General features: G+C 36.8%; 1 protein-coding gene across 2 annotated transcripts in view; it reads left to right on the top strand.

Annotated features, from left to right (window-relative positions):
- Positions 1 to 13,017, top strand: part of OLA1 (Obg like ATPase 1) — a 196,620-nt gene that overhangs the window by 178,674 nt on the left and 4,929 nt on the right. For both annotated transcript variants that reach the window (XM_027590745.2, XM_027590746.1), the window contains 2 exons: positions 11,017 to 11,157; positions 11,849 to 11,945. In XM_027590745.2, the coding sequence (XP_027446546.1) occupies positions 11,017 to 11,157; positions 11,849 to 11,945 (238 nt within the window). The remainder of the gene's footprint in view (positions 1 to 11,016; positions 11,158 to 11,848; positions 11,946 to 13,017) is intronic.

The raw sequence follows: 13,017 nt of genomic DNA, 5'->3' as shown, positions 1-13,017 counted from the left end.
TTAAAAATGTACCCTGCTTGGGACCACTCAGTGTGAACACAAATCATAACTTAGTAGCCTTGAAGGAGTAAGAAGCATGAGATTCAGGGGACATCTTAAAGTTTGAGGTGCTTTTGGTACATTCACAATAAACCTTGATGGTTTAGACTTGAATTATAGCAGTTGAGGCCACAGATTTAACATGGGAATGAAAATAACCACACTATATTGTGAATTTTGTATAGCCCTACCTGAATTAGGTATGTTTCCCCCACGTTCTGTTAGTATGATTCTTCACTTTGCCATTCTTGCTAATTAACATGCATACTTCCAATGGTCAAGTCAGCTATAGTTTACTAATTTCTAAAGGTTGACTCTGGTAGAAGAGACAGGTAACTAGGGTCTGAAAGAATCGTATATACTTCAGAATGTTTATTTACCTAATCTTTAAGTTAACTTTCAGCTTAATTCATTTCTATTCATTGATCCACCCAGCATCTAATGAGCATCTGCTTATGCCAGGCGCTGTTATAAGTGGTGCTGGGAATACTACAGTGAACAAAATATTTAAAAAGTTCCTTGCCCTAAAAAAAAATAATAATAATAATAAATAAATAAATAAATAAAAAGTTCCTTGCCCTAATAACTGGGTAAGTAGGTTCATCAATCCTGGGTGGAAGACCATATTAAGAACATAAGTGCTATGAAGAGTCTATGTGAGGGAATAGAGAGTGCCAGAAAATGGGAAGAGGTATTTTTTTCTTTTGAAGATGGTGAACAGTAGGGGGCATCTGGGTGGCTCAGCTGGTTTAGCCTCTGACTCCTGATTTCCACTCAGGTGATGATTTCAGGATTGTGGGATCAAGCCCCATGTCAGGCTCCTCTCTCAGCAGAGTCCGCTTGTCCCTCACCCTCTGCTGTCCCCCCACACATGCGTGCTCTTTCCATTTTTTTAAGAAAAAAAGATGGTGAACAGTAGCATTTAAGCAGAAAGATTTTAGCACTTGTTCAGTTTTTGGTATATGCCATAAAATGGTAGTGTGCCATCTGAAAAGGATCATCTACTTACTGAACTTTAGAGTTGTTAAAAACAACAGAACTTTCTTCTGATGAAATCTGGTTGATGCAGAAATTCAACATATAAGAGATCATGATGCAGCTGTGGTTGAAATACAAATTGAAGGGTCCACAGCTTCCATGTTCCTTCATCTCTTTCCACCCTTTCCTCTCTTAGCACCTCGGGGGCTCCGTTAGGGAACCCAGAACATGGGGAAAACTACTCATCAGTTTGCAGATGAGTAAATTAAAGCTAAGAGACCTTAAGTAGCTGCCTGTCGTCACTTAGACAGTTCTTAGCCTAAAGCTCTTTCCATCTTACCATCCATTCAGAAAATGTTTGAGCATCTGTGTCAGTGCTATGCTAGGAGAGTTCTGTGAATATATCCGGGAACAAAGAAAGACAAGCCCTGGGGCACCTGGGTGGCTCAGTTGTTAAGCGTCTGCCTTCAGCTCAGGTCATGATCCCAGGGTCCTGGGATCAAGCCCCACATCAGGCTCCCTGCTCAGCAGAAAGCCTGCTTCTCCCTCTCCCACTCCCCCTGCTTGTGTTCCCTCTCTTGCTGTCTCTCTCTGTCAAATAAATAAATAAATAAATAAATAAATAAAATCTTTTAAAAAAAAGAGAGAAAGACAAGTCCCTGATCTCAAGAAGTTTTTATTATAGTGGGAGGAGATAAGAAAAATAGACAATTTATAATATAGGGTAGAGTGTGGTAATAGCATCTGTCCATGTGGCAGCTCAGGGAAGGCTCTGCAGGACCTGGTTTCTTAAATAATAAATTAGAGTTTGACCAGTTAAGAGGAACTGCACTCATATACTTAAATGAAGATAACCCCAAAATGCAGTCATTATCAGGGTGCTTTCAGCTATAAATAACAAAGGCCATCCTAATACATAATAGTAAGAGCCAAAGTATATGTCTCTAGGGTTGTTTAATTCAGTGTTCCTGGTTTTGTTTTTTGTTCTTTGTTTTTTAAGATTTTATTTATTTATTTGTTTGTTTGTTTGTTTGTTTGAGAGAGAGTGTGCCAGAGGGGAAGGGCAGAGGCAGAGGGAGTGGGAAAGAATCTCAAGCAGACTCCCCTCTGAGCGCAGAGCCTAATGTGGGGCTCAAACTCACGACCTGGAGATCATGACCTGAGTCAGATGCTTAACTGACTGAGCCATCCAGGCACCCCTCAGTGTTCCTGTTTAATTCAAGGTTGTGATCAAGAAGAAGGGTTTTTCTCATCTTTCCCCACTTCCATTCTTTTGGCCACAAAATGGCTGCTGGAGTTCCAGGGGTAATATCCAGACATAGTGTCCAGTAGAGACTCCCTTCTTTTCTCTGTTTAAGAGCCAAAGGAACCATTCAGAATCTTTTTCTAAAACTGCTAGGAGGCTTCCCCTCATGCCCCATTGACCAGAACTGGTTTACATGCCCATTCTCTAACCAGTTGCCAGCTAGAGAATGGGATTATTATGATTTACTCAGATTAATTGGGATTCATCCTGCTGTTTTCTCCTTTTTATTCATTGAAAGATTTTTTTTTAAAACAGAGCCTTTTTGCTGAACATAGAAGATATTCCCATACAGTTGTTACATGCTCATCACATAGAGATTAATTGCATATATTATCCTTTTTTTAATAAGCACATTAAGAATTTAAGAAATCCCAGAGTCAGAGTGAGCCAAAAGTGTTAGGATAAGTATATCCCAATTGTTCTAATTTGCTTTAAGTTTGTCTGCTTGTCATAACACCTATCGGTTCAGTTTCCTCATAACCTTCCAATTACTGCTAGAGTCAGAAATCTTGTTAATCCCTGAAGTACTGTCTGAACCTGATTTTCATTTATTTGCTGCAAAAGGAATGCCCATTTCTCTAGGTTTTATTTCCTTTTATACACACACATGCACACACACACAGACACACATGTGGTTTGATGTATACAAATGCCATTTTATTGTAGTGACTGCAAAATGAATGGAGTTTTTCAGACAGTGGTTCTGTGGGGTCCTTATAGGAATAATTTGTAGCATAATACTCCATTTACTTGGGGCGCCTGGGTGGCTCAGTCGTTAAGCATCTGCCTTCAGCTCGGGTCATGATCCCAGGGTCCTGGGATCAAGCCCCGCATCGGGCTCCCTGCTCCACGGGAAGCCTGCTTCTCCCTCTCCCACTCCCCCTGCTTGTGTTCCCTCTCTCACTGTGTCTCTCTCTGTCAAATAAATAAACAAAATCTTTAAAAAAAAAAATGCCCCATTTACTTGATAAGAATTTAAATTTCACAAAGTTCTCTCTGTAGGAGTCACTTCTTATAATTTGAATCTAGACTCCAAAGCTAACTTACTACAGATGTTTTTCCAGGTATTGAAGCTTATTAGAATAAAAGAGGTGTAATTATGTCTTATAAAGTAAGAAACTGTTGACCATATAGTAATACTGTCTAAACTAATTATTTTTACTGTGAATCTGAAACTTCTTTGACATTGCAGGGGATTTACAGCAAACATTTTCCTTACACTTCCTGAAATTCTTTTCTCCTCTGGTTTCCAACCTAGAAGATGTAAACAGGAACTTTTTTATTATTCTCACTCCCCTCATATCAGTGGGATAGGTGGTCAACACGTGCTCAGTTATCAGTCGGTCTGCAGAGTTATCTCAGACATTTTCATCCTTTCAGTTAATGTGCCATCATTTTCAAAGTCCTTTAGTTCAGTGCTTCTGCAAGTTTGACATGCCTGTGAAATGCCTGGGGATCTTGAAAATGCAGATTCTTAGGTTCTACATTTCTGATAGACAGCCGAGTGATGTGACCACACTTTGAGGAACAGTTATATTCTTTATCCTATACAGTCCCATGAAATCAGACAAGAACAGGGAAATTTGAAGTCTATTATGTACATTAAAGAGATGGGGATCTCTTTTGGAATAGGGATTAGATATTTAGACACTAAGCAGTTAGACTAGAGTTTACTTTTTTTTGGTATTTCTTCTTTCTCCCTCCTTCTGCCCCCCTGGGGGGCCCCCCCCCCGGCCACTAACTTCCTTAATAGCTCCATTCTAATAACTTTATTCAAAGAATTCTGAAGAGTTGGGAATTTTGGATTTTCTAGAGTTCATTTTTTGGCCTTGAATGAATATTGTTTATAGGATATATTTCAGTTTGTACATTGTTTTGTATTAATTTTAGTACTAATAATTCTAGTGTTATTTATTGTCATTTGTGAAAGAACTGGATTAATTAATGTTTATGTCATCCATAAGAGGATAATCTTATCTTCTGTAGCCTTATTTCTTTCTCTTTTAGAACACTATAAATTGACATTAATTTGCAGTGATAATGTTTGGAAATGGAAAAAAGAAATGTGATATTTTAAAGTCATTCTTTGGCACTGTGGGCAATTCTAATAGACATGAGAGTAAACCTGCAAGGGAAGAGACTGGAAATGACCTCAGTGTTTTTCAGTGCCTCCTGGATTTATGGAACATCCATACCATGAACAACATGAGAGGAACTAACTTAGTAAAGGCCGAGTCCTTAATAACGTTGACTGAATGATGTTAAATTAAGTGAACTAACCCTAGATCCTCCTTTGTGTAAGTTGCATCATTTTATGAATATTGACATATGGTTCTTGCCAGCAGTTACATTCAGTCACAGGCAAGATCTTACTGTTGAATTTTTTAAAAGACCTAGATTCAAACAAAAAATTACGTAGGTTGTATATAAGAATCTAATATTATCATATGTAACAGTTTTAAAGATTTTAAATACAGTTTGATATTACAAACTAGAATGAACAGACTTGAGAGAGTTTTAATGTTCAGCAAAGATACTATAAGTGGTAATATAACTTGGTTTTAGTGCTGGGTTGAGCCATTTTTAAGGATTTTTAGAAAATATAATCAGAATTTAGTAGCTAGGAGGTAGTTGAGTGGCTAGATGGACGTGAAGTGTAGAAAAAAATTAAAGTTCTTATTAAAGTATGAAGGTTTTTTTTTTTGAAGTTGTATTTATTTAAGTAATCACTACACCCCACATGGGGCTCCAACTCATGACCCCCAAAATCAAGAGTCATACACCTTCCGACTGAACCAGCCAGGTGCCCCTTAAAATATATTAGAGAAAACTATCTCAGGAGCTTATTTTAAGTTGTAAGAATTTAGTTTTATGTAGAATATCAAATAGCACCATTGGGATTGTCCTATTTCCTACTATAAAGGTAAGTATTGTTTTGTGACACCTATGTCAGTTTGATTATGTGTATAAAAACAATATGTCCGTGCACCATATGTTTGAATCAAGAATAAAATCAATTTCTTCCTGTGGGTAATGTTCAAAAAAAGTTTGAAAGCTGTTGTATTAGAACACAATAGAATGGAAGATTTAAATCCAGTATGGAGAGCTTTCAGTTTAAATGATGGACTTAGCCAGTACAGGAAGCTCCATTCTTATTCCTAATATATAGAAACACCAGAGAAAATAACCAGAAAAGGATGGTCTTGATGATGGTGTGGTGTTTTTAGAACACACAGAAGGACTTAAAAGCAAGTAAGGGATTTTCTAGGTGCCAAAAACAAAGAGGAAACTCAGTGAGAGTAGAGAGTGAAATCAATAGAGTATGGCCCTCAGGGAAAAAACCCAGCTAATATATGGCCTAGAGGCCTTGGCAGGCATAGGAATAGGAGTCAAGGCATAGGCCCTAGACTGCAGGTGCTGGAATGAGGCTCACTCATAAAGCCTAGAAAAAGCTATCCTTCCCATGATCAGATACTAGAAAACCTCCCATTCCCAGCCATCTGGACAAAGGAAGAACCTGTACTGTCAGGAATTCGAGACTAGGACGGCACTATAAGAAGTAGGGGGGCTTAATTTGCATTACCAATAACCTAGTGCAGAAGCACTAAGCTTTTAAATGATCCAGACCCCACGACTCTCCATAGGTCTTTCCCTGGAAGAACAAGCACAAAACTATCCCGCAGACCATCTCTAAACACAGGGGACCACTTGGAGCTTGATTGCTGCTGCCAAATGACCACACACCCCAAAGCAGCACAGCACATATACAGGAACCAACTGTTGTGAGAGGCTGCTAGCAGATGATTAATGGTGAGAGGCAGAGTTTTACCCAGGAAACAGGAAGTAATTAGGGCATCCCAGAAAGAACTTTTAAATTAATCTGTTTAAAATATGGAAAGGGACTAAGAATTCATGGAGCGCCTGGGTGGCTCAGTTGTTAAGCGTCTGCCCTCAGCTCAGGTCATGTTCCCAGGGTCCTAGGATCGAGCCCCGCATTGGGCTCCCTGCTCGGTGGGAAGCCTGCTTCTCCCTCTCCCACTCCCCCCTGCTTGTGTTCCGTCTCTTGCTGTGTCTCTCTCTGTCAAATAAATAAAAAACAAAATCTTTCAAAATAAATAAAATAAAATATGGAAAGGGACTAAGAATTCATTAAATGAGTAAAATATTACTTAAAAAGAGCAGGTAGATTTGAAGGAGAAACTAATATAATTTTTAGAAATAAAATTAGGGGCACCTGGGTGGCCATTCAGTTAAGCATCCAACTCTTGATTTTGGCTCAGGTCATGATCTCAGGGTCATGGGATTGAGCCCTGTGTTATGCTTGAGATTCTCTCCTTCTCTCTCTGCTCCTCCCCACCCCCTCAAATAAATAAATAAATCTTGGGATGAGGGAGAAATATGTGGACATGCTTTAAAAAAAAGAAATTAGTATCTGGGAAAAGAAATACAAACAGTGTAAATGAACCTATCAAATTATGGAATCTGGAATTTCAAGACTTGCTAAGAAGGTCAGATTATAAGAGCAAAGGTAAATTTGAGACATGATCTTTTAGAAATCTAATAGTAATTTAATATTAAAGATCTCATTCTGCCAAACAATCTAACCTCACAACCTGCCAGTGTATCTCAAAGTGTCATCCTTTTCGTCTTAAAACTGATTGTCCCTGCTTTGTCCCCTTGCTTATGGAATCATTACCAGAGAGAAAATACGACTAGTGGCAATTCCTCTTCCTGTTTGTCACTCATAGACTTTAGGGAAATGAACTTGGCTCTGGCTCCTTATCAAGAGAAAGATGGGTCCCCTTGCAGTAATCTGTTTATATAAATTTGCAAAATGAATATTATCAAAGTCTTTACAGTTTAACTCTTTGGAAGTGTACCATCTTTACTGTTTTGTCTCCCCTCATATATTTGATATTCTATGACAATATCATCATTATCATTTTATTATTTTGCCTCTAACAACTGGATAGTTTTCTTTAGACATTTGCTAACATTTGTATATGGAGATTATTATTGAGTCACTTTGACAGACTGTACTTGAAATTGTTTTTCTAGTAGTGGTACTGAGCTCAACTTTGATTTTCCATATTCCTCATGTGCCGGTAGCACACATTTTTAGATGACTAACTATAGTTTGGGGTATGGTTTGTAGCAATAGAATAGACATTTTTCTGCAAAAAGGTAACTGGTCCCAATGGGGTTCAAACTTGTGATCTTGGCCTCATTATCACACTTTTGTAACCATCAGACCTAATAGATATTATTATATGTATTTCAGTCTGTAATCTCGAAATTGAGTGCTGTTTTTTCATTACCCAAGGTTTATTTCAAATATGTAATTAAAAATCACTTTGGGACATTTCTCACTTTTGTTTGATAGTAGAAGTAACAAAAGTAAAGCAGACAGCCAAAGAACCTAACTCACTTTTCATCTTCCCTGTGTTTTCTATGACAGTGAAAGTCACAAAAGTGAAGCTTGCAGGCAAAGAGCCTAACTCACTTTACGGAGAGTGCTCTCGTACCTTTTTCTTTTAGTGAGGCTATAGCAGGTCTGATGTCAGTCACTTTAGAGACCTTTAGACCTCAGTGCTCATTTATTGCTAAAATGTACCAGCTCTGCTTCTGCATTATGAAGATCATCTGTCAACACTTTGAGATATTCTCCTTTGTTATTAAGCTTGTGATGCTCTACACTGTCAGGTTTTTTGCCAATTATAGTTAAGGTACAATGGTGTATTCACCAGATCAAAGTCTCACATTGGCGGTAGAGGAATGATTTGTAAGTCTTTATTCATCTGAATTGTACAATAGAACACCTGAGGAATGCAAATAATCCCTCTGAGGACTCTGCAGGAAAGGCTGTTAAAATGACAGGGTAGAACTATTGTTATTCTGAATTGATGTTTTAGCCAAAGTAATTATTTCTTATCTTGTTGTTTCATAACAGTTCTGGTTTTATTAGTTATGTTGACCATATTTATGAAACAAAATGTGCTATGATATTTTTATATTATCCTTTTACCTCGGCTTGTTTTATTTCATTTTCAATGAATCTGTATTTGGTATAGATCTTTATATATATATGTGTGTGTGTGTGGGTGCGCGTGTGTGTGTGCGCGCGCGCGCGCGTGTGTATATACTTGATTCTGACTTACATAATAAATGTATGTTAGTAAACCGTATCGTTTTGTTTGAACAGTGTAAGTCTGTGAAGTAACTTAGAATCTCATAATGTTATAGGCAGAATTATCAGTTTAATTTTCCCTTTTTTGGGGTGCCTGGCTGGCTCAGTCTGTGGAGTGTGCAACTCTTGATCTCAGGGTTGTGAGTTCGAGCCCCATGTTGTGTGTAGAGATTACTTAAAAAATAAAATCTTTAAAAAAATAGCAAAAATAAAAACAGATTTTCCCATTTTCCTTAACCTGTCCTTTATAATTTTGAATAAGAAAATATCTGGTTTGGATTTCCTATTTTAAAGGACACATACTTTATTCCAAAATAAATCTTAGGAATTGGTCCATTCTTTCAACATGTGACCAAAGGAAAAAAAAATATTATGAAGATCAAAAACTACTGATAACATTAAATAAGTAAATTCTAGGTTAGCCTTATATAACAAACATGTACAAACTATTATGTGACTTTTTCATTCCCTTATCCCATCCTAAACCCTACTTGGTAAGCCATATTCTTAATTTTATAATAACTGAATCCCCTGCCATTTTCTTTGATGAATTTGTGGTTTAGTTTTTGTGTTTCTTTTCCCCTATTGTGACATTTACATTGATTATTTAAAGAATTCCTGCCAGTTTTTTGCCATAATAGCTATTAAAACCTTGGTATAAATGTGGGAGGCTCGTAGAATTATATAAGACTATGGTATGCATTCATATTTTTAACATAAGTTTCTGTGAAATCTATATTCACTTACACACTAAACCCTATTCCAGAATCATAGGCATAGGGGCGGTGCCTGGGTGGCTCAGTCAGTTAAGTGTCTGCCTTCGGCTTAGGTCATAATCCCTGGGTCCTGGGATGGAACCCCGCATGGGGGCTCCCTCTCCATCTGCCCCTACCCACCCCCCGCCTTGTTCTTTCTCTTTTTCAAATAAATAAATAAAATCTTTAAAAAAAAAAGAATTATAGGCATATAATCTATAATTATCTGAGAATGAAAATTAGCAATAGTGACTACTGTTATTATTAACAGTAATAATCATAATAGTAATGCTGTTTCCTGTATGCCAGGCTTTTCCAGGTTCATTACAATATAATGTGTACTACAATTATCTTCACTTTTATGGGTGAGGAAACTGAGATTTAGAAGGGTTTGATAACCTGCCCAGAAATAAAGAGCTAGCAAAGTAGTAGTAGAATCAGAACCTGGTTAATGTAGTCACTACACTTATTTCATTTATGTTCTAACTACTGCTTTGCCAAAATAACCCATGATCTGGAAGGGAAAAAAAAAAAAAATCACTCAATAACATCTTTTCTGGTAACAACCTGGTATCTATTCCCTAACTGATTGGGCTTTCCAAACCCTTTGTGATAAAAGGAATTTATTTCCTCTGCAGTTCTCTTATTTGTGCTCCTGCGAAAGTAAGAACAGTGTAGATACAATCAACTAGGTTTGTAAATGTGCATTTCTGGATGTGTTTGTTTTGATAACAAAAATCTCCCTCAAATTCTTAATCTCAGGAAATAAACGGAGGGTTGCTGGAGTGGTGGGGGTGGGAAGGGGTGGGGTGGCTGGGTGACAGACATTGGGGAGGGTATGTGCTATGGTGAGCGCTGTGAATTGTGCAAGACTGTTGAATCACAGACCTGTACCTCTGAAACAAATAATACATTATATGTTCAAAAAAAAAAAAAAAAGAAGAAGAAGAAGATAGCAGGAGGGGAAGAATGAAGGGGGGGGAATCGGAGGGGGAGACGAACCATGAGAGACGATGGACTCTGAGAAACAAACTGGGGGTTCTGGAGGGGAGGGGGGGGTCGGGGGATGGGTTAGCCTGGTGATGGGTATTAAAGAGGGCACGTTCTGCGTGGAGCACTGGGTGTTGTATGAAAACAATGAATCATGGAACACTACATCAAAAACTAATACTAATGATGTAATGTATGGTGATTAACATAACATAATAATAATAAAAAAAAATCTCCCTCAAAGCCAGGTACAACTGTAAGCTCTTGTTAGTCCAAGAGGGAACTGACCTAGGCATATAAATGTCTGGGTGGAACAAATGATTTATTTGGCAAAAACTCTTCAAAATTAGCTGGCACTTCTTAGGCATGGTTCCTATACAAACAGAACTTAATGTTTTTGCTTCTTAAAAATTTACTTTGTAAAGTAAAGAAAATAATAAATCATAAAATTGAGGTTTTCAAGGACACAGGTGTTAATGCTGAACAAATGTAGTGTAACTTTAAAAAAGTTTTATAATATTTGTATAATGGTTCGTATAGATAATGTGCTAAAGTAAAACTAGATTACAGTAAAATCTTATGGCACATACCTGAAGAAATTGCTGCCTGTTAATGCCTTGACCTTGGAAAGCTATACACAAAAAGATGGCATCATAAAACCGTGCAATTCTTATGAATATGTATGTGCTACTTGATAATAATGAATGTGGTACAGTCATGCATGCACTACAAGATAATGTTGTGCCCTTTTTTGTCTACAGGTTGATAAAAATTAAAGAGTGGGTGGACAAGTATGACCCAGGTGCCTTGGTCATTCCTTTTAGTGGGGCCTTGGAACTCAAGTTGCAAGAATTGAGCGCTGAGGAGAGACAGAAGTATCTGGAAGCGAACATGACACAAAGGTTAATTAGCATTCATTTTCCCTACACTTTATTATCAACTATTTCCTTGCAGTAATTTAATTGCTTGCGCTGATAGAATAATAAATGACAGAGTAATTACCATTATAAAGAGGGAATCTTCTCCTTTCTTTACCATGAGACAGAGTGAAAAGATTTATTTTAAATTAAGTTTTTAACTGTCATCTGTCATCTCTGTACAGTGTTTTAATTATAACATAGGTATTAGTTATGTATATTTTTGAGAGGGAATGATCGCCAAAACTCTTTCGTCATGTTCAGTGGGGGAGGGGAAAGGGTGAATCAGTTGCCTTAATTTTTTCTGAGTAACACTAATATATTGTTTAAACATTAGATTTCAATCAAATAATTTCGCTTTTATGACCTATGTCCTGGAAATAATTAATATTGGAGGAAAATAGTCGTAGAATGGGTAGATCAAATTTTTCTTTTTTTTTAATAGTAAACAATTTAAAATGATATATTCAGACTAATACAATTAAAACCAATTTTAGAAGGGATTTTTTTAGAAACAGTTATATGCTTTCAGGCCTCTTCAAGTGTGTTATGAAAGATGAATGGTCATTTACTAATATCTTTAACATTTCTGCTTGAACTGAATAATTTTAGCTCTATACTGATCTCTGGCACAATCAACTTATATGTTGGGTGAATTTGTTTCATTTTATTTCAGCGCTTTGCCAAAGATCATTAAGGCTGGGTTTGCAGCACTCCAACTAGAATACTTTTTCACTGCAGGCCCAGATGAAGTACGTGCATGGACCATCAGGGTAAGATTCATACTTATTCATCAGCTATATCCAGTTCCACACTATTGAATTCAGATTGATATCACTGACTTTGAAGTTTGTCATGGTGGCGGTTAGCTAGTCATTACAGATGAGGTTTTTGTCCAGGATAACTTTAATTATTTGTGAGCTGCTGAACAGTGAAAGTGGAGCGGCATTGATTGAGGCAGGTAACAATTGATTCTGCCTATTACATAGTCTGAATTTCTTCATCCTGTAGAATCTGTCTACCCTCCTCCTGTGGTCAGAGATAAGACGCACCAGTATTGTGCTTGCTTAATCTGTGTGACTGGGTTTGTCTGCAGTGAAATTGATGTTGCTTTTCATTTTGTATTCGCTAAGTTTGTTTGGGTTGCGGGTGGTTCTTTCCTCCTTTGCTTTGCTCGGATTACATTTTCAGCAATAAAAGCAATATGACATCATTATGCTCTTCATAGATACACAGTTGGGCTCAAAGAGCTAAACTCAATGTGTAATAATTCATGCTTTTTTATTTGAATTCATAGAAGTGGTGTTTATTTTTGCGGTGTTATATATTCAATCTTCTTTAAAAATGTGATATGTACTTTAAATATTGATGTATACTGATTATGATGAGAAGGAATGACTAATTTATTCCCAGAGGACAATAGAAACTGTGAACTGTAATGGCTTGCTTTTAAATGTAAATATATTGTAATATGGTAGTTACTATTGAAAAATATTTTGAAATATATGTAGTCCCAAGTAGTGTTACGGAATATAAAAATAATGTCAGAACTTTCAGATTTATTCATTGTCTTATAGATTCTTTTATTATGCTTTTTTTAGTATATGCTCCATGATAATTTTAGTGCTGTTTTGATTTGTTTTCACTGACTATCATAATTTATTGTTACATTTATTTTGATTTAATATGGATAGAATCACAGAGGCAGTTCAACATAACGTTAAATGTGTTGTATGAATAGGAGATTCACTTTTATTCCTTCTCCCCTTTGTAAAAAAATGTTTGATTGACTTCTAACCAAGGTCCTTTTATATAGACTTAGAAAATAATGTCAAAGCAAATCCG

Source organism: Zalophus californianus, chromosome 3, assembly GCF_009762305.2.
Source record: "Zalophus californianus isolate mZalCal1 chromosome 3, mZalCal1.pri.v2, whole genome shotgun sequence".
Taxonomy (NCBI): domain Eukaryota; kingdom Metazoa; phylum Chordata; class Mammalia; order Carnivora; family Otariidae; genus Zalophus; species Zalophus californianus.
Note: the sequence above shows the minus strand (reverse complement) of the source record. Positions and strands in the feature narration are given on the sequence as shown.